General features: G+C 41.6%; 1 protein-coding gene across 4 annotated transcripts in view; it reads right to left on the minus strand.

Annotated features, from left to right (window-relative positions):
• Positions 1-201: 201 nt before the first annotated feature.
• PARP8 (poly(ADP-ribose) polymerase family member 8) overlaps positions 202-19,532 on the minus strand; it is a 168,861-nt gene continuing 149,530 nt past the window's right edge. For all 4 annotated transcript variants that reach the window (XM_066377907.1, XM_066377924.1, XM_066377897.1 and 1 more), the window contains 4 exons: positions 17,061-17,134; positions 15,914-15,983; positions 14,995-15,079; positions 202-4,766 (listed from right to left, as the gene is read on the minus strand). In XM_066377907.1, the coding sequence (XP_066234004.1) occupies positions 4,664-4,766; positions 14,995-15,079; positions 15,914-15,983; positions 17,061-17,134 (332 nt within the window). In that variant the 3' untranslated portion in view covers positions 202-4,663. The remainder of the gene's footprint in view (positions 4,767-14,994; positions 15,080-15,913; positions 15,984-17,060; positions 17,135-19,532) is intronic.

Raw genomic sequence — 19,532 nt, forward strand, 5'->3', positions numbered from 1 at the left:
ATGCTGGCTAAAACAAAAAGACTTTATTCCTTCTTCCCTCTTATTTTAAAACTATTTTATAAGTGAAAAGGGCAACATCATTTTTAGTTTGTTGAGAACTTCCAATATTTATTCCCCAGAAGCAAGATTCATCATGAGAGGTATCTAAGCCTAACCGAGCTTGCAAAGTAGTTCCCACATATACCATACTTGTTGAACAAATTCAGATTTATTGAAAGTAAACATTTACATTGGCTACAATGTTAGAACTATTACAAAGCTGGATAAAAGAGACTTAAGTAGCAATAGAAAGCAAGTGCAATAAAAAGTGAATAGAGAAAATATCTGGCCGTAGTGATCTCTTGGCGGTATTTACATTATGTACATATTATTAAATATTTATAACTCTAAGGCACCAAAGGCTAAGTAGCAGGTTGCAATACTATTTTGTGCACAGAAGTCAAGAAATTTATTGTAAAGAAGGCTATATAGTTAAAGAAACATAGGCATATCTTAATGTTTACATAAAAGAATGACTGCATATTTCAAAATCTCAAACGATACATTAAATATTGGGCAGATCAAGGAAATTATTTTTAGAACAGTAAATTATGTTGACTATGTAAATAAGCGCTATTTTCTTTACGGACTCGCTGGTAAATGTGTAATGTAATCTATTCTTCAACACAGCATTTTCACACTCATGGATATGTTTTGTCTAAAAGCTACTTGAAATTCTTTTGACCTATAAAAACTTACCCTAATATATCATAGTGTATACAAAATCCCCAAGAAAAGTTAACTGGGTAATAATATACATCAAATTTATATATACTCTGACAAAAATTTAGCAGGCATTCAACACCAAAATATTTGAATATTCAGTTCTGGCGTTGGAGTTGGGTATTTTAATCTTTTAACTGCTTAGGTGGCCAATTGTTTGGGGTTTTAGATGAGTGCACATAAAACTGGCCCATGTAAAAAACCAGTCTGAAAGGGAACAAATTATTTTCAAATTTTGCAACTTGAAATCCCTTCATAGAAGTCATTGGATGTTAATCACACCATTCATTCATTACCAGTGACTGAAATATCCCTATTACTGTATTGTCAACAGGTCACTGACAATATCTATGTCTAGCACAGTCTTGACTGTTGAATTACTTGATAATTCCTATTTGTAAAATTTCACTTGTTTCTTATACTGGAAACCCAATTTACCGTAACAAACAGTCTATCATTTGTCTTGAGGTAGTGTTATAATGAAGAATTCAGCAAGACAATATAATTACATCATAATATTTTAAGAATGTGCTTCAAGTGCCACCATGAAACTCATCCATTTAGATGGTAGATGGTCCAAGGTTGAGTGGCCTGTCAGACATATTAAATTACTACCTGATGGAATTGTCCAGACTTTAATAAGGATGATGAATTTTTCCTTAAAACTTTCTGAAGCCTTGTGCCCTAATCAATTTATAGTATTATAAATTGATATATAGTATAAAGTACTGCTAGCTTTCTTTCAATGATAATAAAGATTTATAGATGTGAATTAAAGATTTTCTTTCTTTTAGCAAAGGGGAGATTATTGAGGATTTTTTTCGAAACTTTTATATTTTTTAATGAGAAATATTCAAAGCATTAACAAAAGTTTGGATTGGGTTCTTATAGCACATAATATTTGATAGTAAGTTAAAGGGCTTACTATCTTATATTTAAATTTTATACTCTTATATTCACATTTTAAATTGAAAAACCACCTTCAAGTCCAACATTTGACTGAGATTTGCTGATCAGCAAAAATAAAAATCTTGTTAATGTAATGCAATCCAAGGCGTCCCATTCAAGTACCTTACCATGCTGTATTCTGCCGTAATATTTAAGTATATTACTGCTTTTTCCCTTCTTGAATGTTTATTTTCTTTTTTTAATACAGTGGACAATAAAAGATGACAAATTATTCATAGTGAAATGTTTACAAAATCAGTAATGTCAAAAAAAGTAGAACTAATAAGGTTCTTTTTCCCCTACTTCATGACTGAAAATAAATGACCACCTTTGCTCAGTGGGTTAAAATTAAGGAGTAACGGCTAGACAATTGATATAACTATTACAAAGCAGTGGTGAACAGACCTCAAATAATTATACAAATACAATATCACATGTTTGGTACCATCAAATAAGTCAATAGATAGTATCTTAGGAGGTGACTGAATCAAGGCATGATAATCATGTTTCAAATTCTACATTTTAAGGAACTTCCTGGACTTTGAAAGCATGGTATTCATGTACCAATGGTGTTTATTAAAATTAGATTCTTTAGAAATAAAGATAAGTATCAGTATACTATATATATAGCATTCTTAATATCAAAATTTCAATGAAAAGATTGGTTCTACTTAGACAATTTGCTTGCCAAGGCTCTGACAATTTTTTGAAGCAAAACCTAAAATCTGCCATTCTGCACTGCAATAGCATTCCATTTATTATTGTTAGAAGACACCTTATTTTACTATCATAAAAGGTGTCTATTTGTCTATAATACTCAATAGGCATTAAAACTACCAAAGACTTTCCTTGCTCGGTGAAGTAAATTTACTTCCATTCTTAAACTGGCAGGCGTTTCTGTGACACCAGTATCCCTCCTCTCCCTAAATAGTCTCAAGGTGCCCGTCCTGATCAGGCTTTAACACTACATGCCTCACAGATCACTCGCCTGTCTGGTGAAGCTCAGTAGTTTTAAAAGTACGCTTGGAGGCACTGTCAAGTTTTTAGAGGTGCCTCAGTGGTCCTACTGGCTCGACAGGTGGAGTTCCAGGACCCCCATTTCCAAATCCTTTCATTACTTTTTCATATCTATGTCATACACAAATGTCCCATAAAATAAATCTAAAGAAAGTAATTTTTGTTGCTTAAAAATGCTTTTCTGAAACACAGTTAAAGGGACTAGGAGACTTAAGCAAATAGTCCTCTTGTTCTACATCAAGTCTTCCAAGGTCCAGTCACAGGACACTAAGTAAGATACGATATCTTGGCCCTATCATACCAACCATTCATCATCTTTTGGTTTCAGGTTGGGTTCAAAGGTACAACTCAAAAACAAAACAAAAATGTCTCAAGCGGACTGTATCACAAGGATTACTATCCCAACTAGTTCAAGTCTCTTTTTGCAGAAATCAATTATTTATAAGAAAACAAACGATTACTAAAAGACTTCCTAAACAGTATCCCTGAATAATGTGTATAACCTTGCTCCCTTACCTTTTATGCCAAAGGAAATACACTCAGAAGTTTAACATTAAACTTGCAAAAAACTATATATTTTTATTATTTTTCTTTCTTTCAAAGTAAATTAGAATCAGATATGAGCCTTGATTCAGGGTTTGAATAGAGCGGCAGACACATTACACTGCTCTCGTAAATGGCCCTAATCTAAAGACATCATGTGGGAAAATTAAACACTGTCAATTAAAACTTGTCATGACTAAGAAAAACTTTAGGACCCCCCTAAAAAAACCTAGAAAGGATGGTGATGAACATAAGACTCTTGAAAAAGGATGGACGCTGGTATTATTATTTTCTATTAACTTATTCTGTGTTCTTTTAATATAAAAGAAACTTTAAGGTTTTTCTTCTTTCTCAATATGAAAAAAAAAATATGCAGAGGTATTAGATGAAAAAAATATAAAAATGCTGGTGTGGTCTAAATAAATTTTTTTAAATGTTCCCTTATAGGAAATAAAAAATACACACCGTGTGTTTAAATTCTGAGGCCTTTCTTTTAAATGTGTGAGCATTTGAATATAGATTTAGTCTACCGGGGGCATAATTTCTTATATTATGTCTTTAAGATAACATCATCAAAAGTTGACTTTCAACTGAAGAAAATAGTCTTTAAACGAATAGAAAAACTGTTTGCAAATCTTTTTCAGTCAGTGAATAATGGCAAATTTGGCTCATATCTTGGCTTATGTCCCGATTTACTGCTGATTGAATAATATTTCTTTTCATTGAATGAGAACAGGATTGTGAAGCTGTGACATCTGTTGCCAAAACACATATGTGCAGGTACACACATATGTACACAGTCACACATGTTGCTGCATGAATCTATAGATACGTATATTACAAACTTTGGGCAAAGCATTGCAGCTAGGACTAATTGCTTTTGTATAAGGAAAAAATAACAGGAGAATAGGAAACATCCATCCTCAAAATATCTGAATGTTCATACCACTAAGTATATAGCACGTAAGAATGTGCAAACATTTTACTTATTGCAAAGTATCTTATAGATTTAGACATTATTATAAAACGTTCTCAATTCTATTTTGGTAACCTAAAGTGTCGGTATATAATACCAAATTTCCAATTAAGGAGTTTAATATAAAAATATCAGCACAAAACTGTTTTTTCAATCTGTTTATTGTGTGAGCAACCCAAACTTCAGTTTAAGTGCTGTCGTAATTTTATTACTAGATTCCATTACCCTACAATTGATAAATTTTATACCATTTTAGGTATTTAATGAGATACTTAGAAATACTAAGAAAAAAATCAGTATTCAAAGGATTAATTTTGTTTATAATAACAATAAATTATTTCATCATCTTCTTCAGTTCAAAATCCAGCTTTGAACCCGAGGAAGGCTTTCAAATCACGTTAGTTAAATGGTGGTCCTTTAACCAGTAGCGGTTTGGTTACCGATTACTCGAAGGATCTCTTTGTGAATACCCCCTTCTTGTGTGTTAATATTTGTATCTCCAACTTGGCCATCTTCATAGCTAAAGCACAAAACAGAAACAGACAAACATTAAAAAGGTTGAAATATTCCCCCCCCAAAACACCAACACTCAAAAAGCCTTTCAAACAGCTGAAAAATACTATCTGACACTTAAAATAGAGCCCAAGGTCATCAACAGCAAAAGACAACTATTTCTCAGTTGTATTTAATAATGTGCTGGCATTGCCAAACACAGAAAAGCTTGCATCCAGAAACACCTGACTGTTCTTTGCCATGCCCAGATGTACCCTCTCTTCTTTTTTGCCTTTGACTTTCTGTGGCCACACAAAGCACCCCTTGAGTTGCAGGAAGCACTCTGTACAGACCTCATGTAACAGCAGTTGTTAGATGAAGCCGGCAAGGAAAGAACACTCCCACTTCAAGTTCATGTTCCTTAGATTCCGACTTCACCCTGGCTTTTATCATTTAATTATTTTCTGATCAATGACGCTCTAAGAAAACACTTCCACCTCTTCCTGCCACGGTGCCTTTGCCATGCCTGCCTTTAGTTACTGTTCTTTAATTATTGTTTAATCAGGAATGCATGTCTCTTCTGATCACCGGTTGTTTTGTTTGGTCTGGCGAGCACACATTCCTGTTTGTGCGGGTCCTTAACTTTAGAATGCAAGAATGCCCAGTTTGGCAAGAGAAGTTGAAAACAAAACGCTGAAGAACAGAAATCACTAAGTCCTTCAGGAAGAAATAATTACATTTTAGATGGTAAATGTAACCATCATTTTCTCACATACACTCACTTGGTTAATAAAAATTTCCCAAGAATGAATTTTTAAACTTCCGTGATAACATTCAGAGTGGAACAGGTGACGAATTAGTTTTACTTCAGAAAAATGACTTGAAGACACGAGCTTTAGGGAAGGAGTAAGCACTTCAAAACAGATGGCCAGGCTGGGCGCACTGTCTCCAAGATCAACCTTCCTCACCGCACAGAGACTGTCCTGAGGTCGCACAATACAGGGAAAGAAACAGACGACACAAGCAGCGAGGACTTAGGTCCTTACACAATTCACTGCGGAAACACCTTGTGATAAACCATCTGTACAAAGATTAAGCTCCTAAGAATTGGCCCCCAGCTGCCTGTCAACACTGCTCACCCTTACCCCCCCCCCACACACACACAGATACATGTATAGGTAAGACCCTCAATGTGAAACAGCACCATGAGGAAAAGAACAGCTGATGTAGTATGCAGCCCAGTTATAAATACTATCTCAGAAGACCAAACAGTAAGTCCCCTGCTGAGAATGAGAGAATGCATAAAATGAAATGCTTTAGAACTGGCCACATCTAATCAGGGAGTTTTGGGGTAAAGTATGTAAAGGTCTATTTTATTAGGCAAGAAAACCTGTCACCCTGGTGTTTGAATAAGTCCTGGCTACTCACTGGACTGAGAGCAAACTAAGCCATCTGTAATTCTGAGCTATGGGCAGGAGACACCTGCCCCCAGGAGAGAGGGCTGTGGGGCCCCGCCAGTCTGGTAGCTCCCCCAGGATGCGCATGCGGAAAACAAGAGAACGACAGGAACAGAACAAATAGGACTCGAAGGAGACCCCTGTCCTCTGAGGGCAGTAAGGAGAGTGGGAGCTCTTAGAACTGTTTTGCTTCCTGATAGCTTCCCAATTTCAAATACCACCCACACGCACCTCTACTCTACACTTCCAAATACGCATTACGTTTGTTTTACCTCTCTGGCATTTCTGATGCAGTCCATACACTTACTGTGTACTCTAGATGTTGGACACAATGTTGAATAAGAGTGTTTGGCTTAAATGACACCGGCCTACGTACTACCATCTCCACTCCCTTCCATTTGAAGCTGACCTTTGATTAAGATCTGTCTGTAACCCAGAACTTCTCATTTTTTTCCCCACAATCTCCTGCAAACATTCGCCTAACCTGACGACTCTACTGACAAGTAGGGACAATAGATGCCCATGGCCTCCGGTGGGATGAATTCAAAGACTTTTATTTGCCATAAAATCTCTAGTCTGCAGCATGGGCTACAGCCACCTGCTCTTTTTCTTTTGTGTTTTTATTTTTCAATGAGAGTTGACGTTCTATACCATTTTGTATGAGTTTCAGGGGGATAGTACAGTGGTTAGGCAATCCTATCCTTTGTCTAGAGTGTCCTAGCCCCCACTATTTCCAGTAGACACCTAGCCCCATACGTGGCTCCCACAATACACTGGCTGCCTTCCCTGCGTTGCACTCGACACCCCTGTCAGAGCAGAGGGGGAGGGGAGAGGAAGAAGGAGAGTGAGACCGGCAGTCCTGAGAAGGACGCACAATTCCCCATGCCTAGGAAGCCTGCAGGGACGCACACAGCTGTAGGCTGCAGGAGAAAACCGGCCTGAAGCATTCAGGGGTCTGAATCCAGGGAGCAGATAGAATAACAAAGGCAGAGCAGCATCAGAGCACCAATGACATGGTGGCCGACACAGCCCTTTGTAGACATTTATCAACACAGCAAATGGAAACACCAGGCCTGTGGAACTCCTTTAAGTCCAGAGACCAGTGCAATTAAAAAAGGAAACAGAGCCCTGGCCGGTTGGCTCAGTGGTAGAGCATTGGCCTGGCCTGTGGAAGTCCTGGGTTCAAGTCCCTGTCAGGGCACACTGGAGAAGTGCCCATCTGCTTCTCCACCCTTCCTCCTCTCCTTCCTCTCTCTCTCTCTCTTCCCCTCCCACAGCCAAGGCTCCATTTGAGCAAGGTTGGCCCAGGCGCTGAGGATGACTCCATAGCCTCCACCTCAGGCTCTAGAATGACTCTAGTTGGTGGAGCAACACCCCAGATGGGCAGAGCATCGTCCCCTGGTGGGCTCGCTGGGTGGATCCTGGTTGGGCGCATGTGAGAGTCTGTCTCTCTGCCTCTCCACCTCTCACTTCAGAAAAATACAAACAAAGAAAAAGGAAACAGAACAAGAGACCAGTAGGGAAACGGTACACCTGACCAGGCTGACAATGACAAAGGACAAATGAAACCACCTGAAAGGAAGCAAAAATAACACGTTCCCAGGAGTCTAAAAGGATGACTAAAATGTTAATTAAAAAATAAACTGTTTTGCTTTAAAAATGTTGTGAGAGAGAAAGTAAGACCATGGATGGAACTTCAGTCAGGAACTGTCAGATACGGAGGAAAGGGGGTGTTTTGACAGCCTGGATTCTCAGACCAACACTGCAGCTTGGTGACAGTTTCGAGACTGGCACAGGTAACTTTGTCTTCCTTTTCTCTGACTCTGGAACCCAGAAGCAACCACGCTGTCTTCTACTAGCAGCAAAAAGGGGAGATTCGCCAGGAACTAAATGGTACCCAGCACCACCCAAAGCTCCTGCAGGAAACGGAAGCCACCTCCGAGCCCACATCTAGGCTCTCCCTTCAGGTAGAACATGCGGTCTTGAGTCACCACTTGCCTTCAATGTATATTAGGTGTTTCTGCAGATGTGATTTCCAAACATGATTATAATTTACATTTTATTAGGGGAGATAATGCTTATGCAAATAACTGCAGGACAAGGCAACCTGGGAGGTAGAAAGACAGGGCGAGTGAAATTCGGAGTAAAGACAGGTGTCACATCTGATGGTGGTGGCAGTAGAGGCCCGGGGTGACAACCACATGGTAGGACTCGGGAGCCTGGCTGAAGGCTGAGCTGGTGAGAGGGCCAATCATTTGGACTGACAGTAAAGACACAGTAACGGTAAAAATAATTCTATTCAACCAGTAGTTCGCACCGGTAACTGCAGCAAGGTGCAGAGGGCCACGTTTGTTTCCGTGTGTTAAAAATGACATGCCTGTTTGAGAAGGGAAAAATCAAACGTCTGCTTTTAAGCCCCTGGTCAGAGAGCTCAGTTGGTTAGAGCATTGTCCCAATACGTCAAGGTAGCGGGTTGTTCCTCACTCAGGGCACAGACAAGAATCAACCAATGAATGCATAAATAAGTGGAACAAGAAATCAATGTTCCTCTTTCACTCTCAAATCAACCAATACATTTTTTTTAAAGTCTGTTTTTGGAAAACCAATGTGGTATAAATAGCATGATCTTAAAATCTTAGATGCATAGACATGTAGGCTACGCACCACAAGACTAACCACAGTTAATTTTAAGTGGGGCTATTATGGGTGATACTCTTCTTTTCTGCTCACCTCTGATTCCAGTTTCTGCCATTAAGTAGGTTTTGCTAGCGTAATAATGGCAAGGTTTAATAAACCCGGCATTACACAACGGATTAGGAGCAATGAAGAAGCCAGAGGCACAGAGAATCGCTAGTATTCTGTGTATTCTGGAGGAGAGAGGGACGCATCCACGGGAACAAAGGAACCGATGGGAGAAGACCGGAAAGAGGACCGTGGGAGCTGAAGACGGCCGAGAGCGAGGAAAAAGAAGTGGAAAACTACAGCTCAGGTTCCAAGTCCCTGGTGTGTGCAATTACTGCACAGACCGGGGAAGGAGAGACGTTGGTTCGGGGGTGCAGCAATAAGGTTCCACATTGTACGCACTGATGTGAAGGTATCAGTGGACTTTTTGAGGGGAAAGACCCAGCCATAGCAGTTATAATGTGGGCATATTCTTCATTCCTACTGTCTGCCAAGCTCTGCTAGGCACACAAACACCACCCCGACCTCGACAAGCACACAGAAGAATAAAGAGGACTGTGCGTATAAAAAAAGAATAGTCCACTGCTAAAACCACGCATGACGTAGTAACCCAAGGGGGCAGCACTGGGAGTCAGGGGGCTTCTGGGAGGGGGAAGGCAGACACTAGGATGTCACAGAGGAGCAGGAATCAGACAATGGGGGGAGGGGGGGCGGAGAGAGCGGAAGACAGAACCCAGGCTCGGTGCAGAAGGAGCCAGAGTAAGGTCAGGCAGCAAACCTGACATCTTAGGGTGGTCCATGGTGGGCCGTGAGGCTGGGCGTTGGCTCTCCTTGACCTTCCAGGAAGGGGGTGCTAAAGAGAGACAAAGGACAGGAGAGCTGGTTGGCTGCTCTGTATAAAGGACAGGACTTCAGCTTAGACGCAGCAAGCAGCTGTCAGAGGACTCTGAAGCCGGGAGTGACGTGGCAGTTTAAGTCTTGGACAGAGAGCTGGGTAAGAGACAGAGAAACTGGATTTATCACAGACCGGAGATAAAGCAAAGTCCCCCGACCCTATCCGCGTGGTGTCATATGGCTCTACTGAGCCGTGATGGATGTAGTGCCATCTCACTCTGTAAATAAGCTGGCTCCTCACCGTAGTCCCGTTCCAACCCTGTTTATCTTCTGTAAAATCATGACGGAAGGCATCTCATTTCACCTGACGGCTGTTACACGGTTCTTATTTTTATCAATTTTTCTAGGATCTGCCTCTTTTTTTTTTTTGTATTTTTCTGAAGCTGGAAACGGGGAGAGACAGTCAGACAGACTCCCGCATGCGCCCGACCGGGATCCACCCGGCACGCCCACCAGGGGCGACGCTCTGCCCACCAGGGGGCGATGCTCTGCCCACCAGGGGGCGATGCTCTGCCTCTCCGGGGCGTCGCTCTGCCGCGACCAGAGCCACTCTAGCGCCTGGGGCAGAGGCCAAAGAGCCATCCCCAGCGCCCGGGCCATCTTTGCTCCAATGGAGCCTTGGAGGGGAAGAGAGAGACAGAGAGGAAGGGGGGGGGGGTGGAGAAGCAAATGGGCGCTTCTTCTATGTGCCCTGGCCGGGAATCGAACCCAGGTCCCCCACATGCCAGGCCGACGCTCTACCGCTGAGCCAACCGGCCAGGGCCCGATCTGCCTCTTTAGATATAGTTCCAACTCTGACCATAGCCTGACCTGGGTGGCACAGTGGATCAAGTGTCAACTTGGAACACTGAGGTCCCCAGTTCAAAACCTCGGGCTGGCCTGGTCAAGGCACACATGGGAAGCAACTACCACAAGTTGATGCTTCCCACTTCTCCTCTTGCCTTGCTCTCTCTCTATCCTCGCTCTAATATCAATCAATACAATCTTTAAAAAACAAACAAAAACAAAAACTTTGACCTTCAATATAAACCACATAAAATCCAAGATAGCTTCCTTTTTGCCCTTGTCTCTGTTCATTCGTTAACGTTTTACTGATAAGCAAGGGGGCCCCAGGATCCACACAAGGCACTGCCGGGCACATGGGGTGGTCGGGAACAGGAGCAGGAACCCGCCCTTTCCGAGCTGACGCCCCGTGGAAGGGTCAGACACAACGACCAAGTTGAGTTCCATGTGGAAGTTCTGTGGTGAGCCGTAGGAACCCCAGGAAGAGAGGCTGATTCGGATCAGGAGCTTTGTGGGAGAGGTGGTAGTTGAGCCAGACCTTACAAGGTAAAACAGACTTTGGACAGGAAGTCCTGAAATAGATCTGCTTGACTCAAAAATCCCCAAAAATAAAAATCTCCATCTCTTTCTTGCTGAGGGTCTGTTTTACTTGGTCTTCCTGTTCTTACATTTCTGAACTTCTTGATACATTTTGAGGGATAAGAGGAGGTTCACACCTTACATTTAATTAATAGACAAAATGTGGAAACCATTCATTTGCACACTAGCCAGCTTTAAATCAAACCGGGGCATTAAACAACTAGGCCGCAACACCCAATAAGCAAGAGACTAAAACCCTAGTGTTTCTTAACCTTTCCCAGGACTCAGACAGTTGAGGGACAAGACACACCTATTCTGTCTGTGACCTTGCCAAATCATCAGTTACCTTCTCCTGAATTTTATTATTTAAGCCTCCTTATGAAAAATACCAAGAGTAAGTTTTGTCCCCCAGCTCTAAAAGTCCCATTCACTGTGAAATAGACATTTTTGTTATATATGACCAGGGCACAGCACATTCCTTGTTCAAGCTGCCTTACTTCTACATATTGGCCTTAATGTCTTGGTACGTACGTGTCTCGGGGTCAGGAAGGAAACCAGGCTTTAGCGACAATTCTTAAAATTGCCGAAAGTTCTTGAAATTGGCTGGGATCGGTTCATAACATCTGACTTACTACATTTTTTGCCTGGAGCACTGATATTTAATTAAGCTTCTTCATTTTGGAATTTTCCAACAATTTTTTTTCCCTCAAACTCCTCATTCTCCTTTTCCCCCCTAAGGGATATCTTCCTTTAAATCTTACTTGTAATTTTCTAATATAGCACTCTGTTCCCTGAAACTCCCTGAGTTTCTCTCTCCTGTGTTATTGTGCACTTGTTAGAAAGAACGTGATTAGGCTATCAAATGACTATTCTATTCTCTCCTTCCCTCTAGAAACCATCTAGCATGGAAATTATTTTAATTTTTAATATTTTTTACTAAGAGATAAAAATGAAGGCCCATTAATTATATACTAACATAAGAGATCATCTAACATAAGAGATCATCTGATGTTAAAAATAAATAAATAAAATAAAATAAGAACAGACATGGACTTCCTGTCTGAAAATGGTCTATTTGTGATGTTACTTCTCTCTCATGAACTTATTTTTTACTTGGATGTTTTTGGACATCAGGGAGGCAGATCACTAAAATTTTGCACCATCTTTTTTTCTATAAAGGAAGAAATGAATGGTTGTAATCATAAGGTATGTTAATTAGTGACTGGATTCTCCTTTGGACATATTTCGAATCTTATCAATCTCCCTTCATTAGTCCCTTCTCTCCTGAGAGTACAGAGAAAAAAGATGGAATCTCATCTGTATTTATGAGAAAATGAAAATTATCTTCATAGCTTTCCTTCCTTTGTGTTATTTGGAAAGTACTTTTCTTCAGATGGTCTCGCCTCAACTTTTTTCTTCTTACAAAATAAAGAAATCTTTCTCTCCAGTAAATACACACATATACACATCCCACACATCTATACCTACAGATTTATTTTTCATGTACTTCATGTAAAATTTCAATGAATTAACACATGAATGCTCACTGTCTACTTAAATATCTGAGGTTGTTTATTTAGCTCAATAAACTTGAATTTTAGTGAGATGCTAAAAGCAACAGATTAACTGATGAATGTCAAGCTAAGGAAAGGCCTTTGGAGTTATTCTGTCATAATCTTAAGGTCACTCCATGAAATAACTCTGTGACCACTGCTGTCTTTTGGAAGGTGAATCTTTTACCAGTGGATAATAGTCAAGATGGTCAAGAAAGAAGAGAGGGAAAAATATGTTGTGAGTGCTTTCAGTGGAGACCGGCATTGTCTAACGAAGTCCTCACAACAACCTTAAAGGGTAGGGTGTGGGCAGTGGCCCCGGGAGGCTGCAGAGCCACATGGCACCATCCCCTCCCTTGTATCCTGCCCTGGGAGACTGACCCATGTGGGCTCTGTGACTATGCTCCCTTACCCTGTAGTTCTAGGGTCTGACTGATGCAGAGACACTGGCAGGAAGGTGAGGTCAAGGTTCCCTAGTCCCAGCCCCATTAGGGCACCCTGGCTGCCTCTGTCCCTCAACCAAAGGCGATGACTCTTTTCAAAGCTGCTGAGCTTGAAGTGCCTCTCCTACCAGATTCTCATGCTTCTTGTCCTTGTCTGTTTGGACCTACGGATGCCCAACCCCTCTGTTGCTACCAGATCCAGGTGACTCCACTAGACCCAAGGTTCTCCTGTAACCACACCTTTGCAAATAACCTACTTTTGGGATGACAGAAATGAGCCCACTTACTCATGGGCGTTGGTTTCCTGCAGGGAGTCTCACTGATAATGTATTGTTCTACTATATCTACTGATGATACTCCATTGTATCTCCTGATGAAGCTTGAGAGGTTATACAATCTGGCTGCCGCCTTACTAGAACAGGAGAGCCTGGATACAAATGTCTGATCAAGAGTGGGGCTCGCCTGACCTGTGGTGGTGCAGTGGATAAAGTATTGACCTGGAATGCTGAGGTCACTGGTTCAAATCCCCTGGCTTCCCTGGTCAGGGCACATATGAGAAACAACTACTATGAGCTGATGCTTCCCATTCCTCTCTATCTCCCCGCCTTTCTCTCTTTCCTCTCTCTAAAATAAATAAACAAAATCTTAAACAATAAAAGCAGGGCTCTTTCCAGTCCTCTCGCTGCTGTCTCGTCATCAACAACAAAATCTACAGACATGTATATGCTTCAGACTATGTAATTTACATGTTAATATCTATAATACACACATTGGTACTTAAAAATACATAAAACTGAGCCCTGGCCGGTTGGCTCAGCAGTAGAGCGTCGGTCTAGCGTGCGGAGGACCCGGGTTCGATTCCCGGCCAGGGCACACAGGAGAAGCGCCCATTTGCTTCTCCACCCCTCCGCTGCGCTTTCCTCTCTGTCTCTCTCTTCCCCTCCCGCAGCCAAGGCTCCATTGGAGCAAAGATGGCCCGGGCGCTGGGGATGGCTCTGTGGCCTCTGCCTCAGGCGCTAGAGTGGCTCTGGTCGCAACATGGCGACGCCCAGGATGGGCAGAGCAACGCCCCCTGGTGGGCAGAGCGTCGCCCCTGGTGGGCGTGCCGGGTGGATCCCGGTCGGGCGCATGTGGGAGTCTGTCTGACTGTCTCTCCCTGTTTCCAGCTTCAGGAAAATGAAAAAAAATAAAAATAAAAAAAATAAAAAATACATAAAACTGCATCATAAGAACATCACAGTATTCATTCCAGCCAGAAGAGAGCCAGGCAGTCCCTAACATTGTCCTGGTGCTGGGTCCGCCAGAAAGCACAGCGATGGCATGTCACAGGCAGAGGACGCTGTGGATCCAGTACTCATGGAAGCAATGGGGGGGGGGCAGTCATTTAGACGTGGCTCATAAGAAACAAGCCGGTGTGCGTTTTTCCACCTTCTTTTTAGGAAATTACATAAAAGGACAGAAGAGATAGGCTCAGCTCTTCCCTGGGGTCCAGTCTGGGACGGACATGGATGAGGAAGAAAGGGGACGGGGAAGGGGTAGGCAGGCAAGCGAGGGTGGCTCAAAATCAGACAGGTGTACCAGCCTCGTTTATTCAGGGATAATAAATAGTGCTTTTGTACTTAATACAGCTCTAGGTATTTCAATATGCCCTGCGTCCTGTATTACATGGAATGTAATTTGGCTTTTTATAAGGACAAGACCTTTCACTTTTTTACAGCTTTTTAAAATAAAACAAAAATATGAAGTTGGTGACATATTACACATCTGTCATGTACTGGCAGCTAGAGCGACCAAATAAAAACACAGTCAGCACTACCTCATGTATGGAACAGGCAGCACACGCAGGTTTGGGCCTTGATACTTACACAAAAAAGAACCGGGTGCAGACGTGGTCCGTGTTGGGGACGACCCATATCTCTCCGTGTTTGTGCAGGTCAGGGGAGGTGATCACTGGAAGTGAAAGATAACATTAAAGGGCTATTCTATTCTCAGTTACTACAGTTCTTCTCCTAGGAACCTAAATGCAAAAGCATGTGCAAAATGAACATTATGAAAAATGTTTAGTCTACTTAGCCACTGAAAATGTAAATAAAACCCAGGAGATGCCATTCAACACCATTCATTAGTAAGACAACCAGAAATAACCTGTGTACGAGGAAATAGATCCTGACTTCCCCAACTGTGCAGAAAGCAACCTAGTGTCCTATATAAGTATCAAATCAGACAGGTGACAGGGGCTACTAAACTCCCAACACAAAAATGAATTTTTAGCCAAATTTTTCTTTCTTTCTTTCTTTTTTGCCACGGACAGATTTGAAAGCAAGAACCAAGTCTTGCCAACTGCTCACATGAATTTTTCTGTCCTAAGTTCAGAATAAAAAAATAATCTCAGTGTATGAACAGAAAAATCTAGTGAGTTCTCTCAGTCTTTCATTCATCTTTAAGATTTTTTCATGTTATTATACATTCAAAAGCTAACTGAAAGTAGAAGATGGCATATTCACAAAGGAGATAAGCCATACTTGATCAGAAAGATACAATTACAGTTCAGAAACATCTGCCAGAAATCAAGTCCAGCACCTGCCTGGATTCCCACCACTTCTGCTCCCCGATTCCCCCCTTAGGGTCCCTGTTGCACCCGTTTTTCATTTGTGCCCTCAGAGACGGTCATGGGAATAAAGCATTCCCTATTCTACTGTGAGCATTCCACATATATATTCAAATCCTTAAACATAGAGAAGACAGAATGCTAACGACATGAGGTTGGCAGACATTACGACTTACCTTCACATAAGGCTATGCACTTTAAGTTACGGCTTTGCAGGAATTGGGACTGCTGTCCTTTTTTCTGTGACTAAATTCCAAAACAGAAAATAAAAGAATTAGAGTGACAATGGGGCCGTCACTAAATGGATCATCATTAAAAAATAAGTCACTAAGATAGCGCCAAAATTTTTAAAGAAAAGTCTACCGAGACAAGCAGCTATATCCTAGAACTCTCTCTTAATGGCCAACTTGATTTGCTATCACTTAACTCTGTAGAGAATCATTATTAAGTCACTCACAGAGTAAGTGAACTAAAAAAATGTTAAATTTACAGTTCAATAGCCTCACCACACAGAATGAGAACTCAACTTTTTTTTTTTTTGGAAGCCTGGAATGTTTACTACACGGGAAACAAAAGTAAAGTTGCACCATCTTTTCAAACGTTGAACTTAACTACTCCCTGACTATGCAAAGCCAACTCATTCCCATAGCATTGCTGACCCAGAGGTTCCAGCTGTGCCTTGTGTTCAGACAGGACATTAGCTATACTCTTCTTGTTGTTGTCGTTCATCAAAGTCATATTGTTCATCTGATGGATTATAATTTGTCTAGAATGTTTGTGTTCTGTGAAACCAGGGACTTGTACTTGCTCCGCTCTCTGCCTGGAATGTTCTTTCTCCCAGAGAGCTAAGTGGCCCGTGTGCTCACCACCTCCAGATCTTGATTCAAACGGAGCCTTCTCAAAAGGCCTTTCCTGATCTCCCCACTTATCAGTCTTTCTAGGTCTATCTTCCATCCCTTAGCATTCAGTATCCCCTTGACCTGGCATTCTAGCTACCTACATGTATATTTAGTTTATTCACGTTCACTCCGGAGAGGGCCAGCTCCAACCAGACTAGCCTATTTTTCATTACCTTTGTAGCCTAATGTCCCGGAGTGTCTCCAGGGTGACAGGAGGAACCAGTAAATACTTGCTGAATATTTACTGAATAAAGGCATTTTGGTTATTCCATTTTAGGGTGAGCTTTATTTCTTTATGGGTAATGACCACCTAAAACGATTCTACAGACTTAAGAGAGCCCATGTATAGATTTATTGGGATCCTGGCTGGCTAACGGAGCTTGGGCTCTCTTGTCCCCTTCGGTCACCCGGGTTGCTACGGCACCTGTGACGCGCTGCTGCTTTTACTGCTGGAGGCCGGCTCGTCCTTGGCTGACACCTTCTGCTTCTTGTTCATCCCTGAAAACGTCAGCAAGCAAGACAACAATTTAGAAGCAAAGCTATGGGACGTAACTCAAAATACAGTCTGTCTACACTGCAAAATTCCACCTCTTTAGGCAAAGAGTGCACTGGGTGCACCAGGCCACTGACGGTGACAATGGCTTCCTGAAGGAGCCGCTGCACTGACCTTGGTGCCTGGGATGCAGAGAAAACAGGTTTCAGAAGCAGATAACTTGTTTCTTTTTCTTTGCATTGAAACAAAAACAGGAAATTCTCTCGCATACAGCTGATATGAGAACATTCTTAAAACTTGGGTTTTAAAATGCTTTTAGACCTGCTCTTTCATTCTTCCTATCTGATCAGTAGGAGAAGATTAAGAGGTCGGGAATATGAACAATAAAAAAAATTATCCTGTGACTTAACTACGTGAATTGCTGAGGTATGTCCAATGACATATAGAATTTACTATTCCTCCTAACAAAGAAAAATCATCCAAGTCCTTCTGTCTGTGACACTCAAAGTCTCAGCTTACTCTATCACTGCCATGATTTTCTTTACCTAAAATGTTTTAGACAAAAGGGAACTAAAACTCCTTACTGTTTTAGACTTGGTAGATAGGCAGCTATAAATTACTTGAAAATGCTCATCTCTTCCGAAGCAAAGAAACATGTTCGTATTTTTTGCGTTTGTGTGGCTGTTTCAATACAAGGCTGGAGGAATACGGGTGAAGCCCATGGACCAAACTGCAAACGATGTGCACGCAGCCCCTTCAGGGAGAGACGGTTCTGCTCTCTGCCCCAAAGGCCTGTAGCCCTAAAACTGACGACGAAACTGTTTCATCTTACTGTTGGGGTTCTTAGGTCTTTTTCTGATCAAAGACACTTCAAGAATTTGATGACAGCTATGGACCCTCCACCCAGACAACTGAACATCCTCACCACTGTCACAGCCATTTGTACCCCCTCACAATCATTTCCACGAACCCAGCTAAGGAGTCTACATACCAGTTTAAGTAGCAGGACATCAAAGGACTCAATGATATGCTGTGTTTTCCTTATCTCTATTGAGGATGTTTTTATTTAAAGTGGTTTTATATGAATTTTTTTACTGGGTTCTGTTTTAATAAGATTTAGAGTCTAATTTATGCTGACTTTTCCAATTATTTTCTCTGTTGAACTGGGACATTCTATTTCTTGTACTATTTTATTCTTCCCGATGTTATTTATTTTCATAGTGTTATTTTGGCAGATTGTCTTCTCAAAAGATCACTGCAACAATATTTCTCAGTCCACACACGCCTTCCTACAACGTGACTCCGCCATGCTTCCGTCAGGTGATGGAGTCTAACTCCCCGACCCTGAAGGGCCTGTGACAGCCATGACCAATAGTGTAGGCAGGAGGTGACGCATGCGTCTTCTGAGGAGGGTCAGAAAAGGCACATGGGGTAGCCTAGTGCTCTTGTGAGGTGTCCTCCGCAAAAGGGAAGAGTGGGTCACTGAGAAACAACTGGCTATGAGTGTTAAGGGCATGGACCAGGGCAAAGCACTTAGACGGGCAGCCTGGTCAGCAGCCACCTGGTCAGCAGCCACCTGGTCCTCAGACCCTCTCGGTATCCTTTTCCATTGCAGGGGTCTTACCCACCAGGCAACACATGACTGAACCCCCTGAAACTGTTTGCTATAAACACACACACAATGGAGACCCCGCGTAAAACCAGCCATGTCTGCAGGTGACTACGTCTGCAGGTGTACGACTAGAAGAGCATTTAAAAGTCCGAGGGGAAACTCACGGGGACACGGGGGTTGTGGAAGAGAAGAAAATATTTTTTTTCATTTGTGACTAATTACTTTATATTTAAACAGAATAAGTTACGGTTCTAAAAATTTACACTGATCATTGTAAAATAGCCCCATCATTTTATTTAGAAATAAAAAGAAGGAAGCATCCTCAATTCCACTGTCTGAGGGTATTAGTTGCTAACAATTTGGCATCCATTCCTTCCGATTCTGAATTTATTGTCCTCCTCAGCAAGGCTTTCACAATTGATTCTAAAAGGACCTTTTTCACAATTTCATCAAAATATTAACAAGAGAGGTTGTCAATAAGTAGTATGATTTTAAGGGTGTTTTTCTAATCCTAAAATTTCCATACTGCTGAAAACCTCTACACTGGACAGCCAACAATCCAAAGATAAGAAGTTGGAATGATATAGAATTATATTCAATGGTAGTGAAATAATATGTATGAATCTTTTTTCAGTATTTACTTGTGGACAAACTAAATATAGAAACTATGGAAACAAAATTAAAGTGGATTTTAAAATTGGCAAAAACATATATCTATCGTCTTAGACACTAGGGGGATGATTACAAATTCATCTTGAAATGCGAGCTTTGTTTTGCTTCTGACATTTATC

This window comes from Saccopteryx leptura, chromosome 1, assembly GCF_036850995.1.
Source record: "Saccopteryx leptura isolate mSacLep1 chromosome 1, mSacLep1_pri_phased_curated, whole genome shotgun sequence".
NCBI classification, from domain to species: domain Eukaryota; kingdom Metazoa; phylum Chordata; class Mammalia; order Chiroptera; family Emballonuridae; genus Saccopteryx; species Saccopteryx leptura.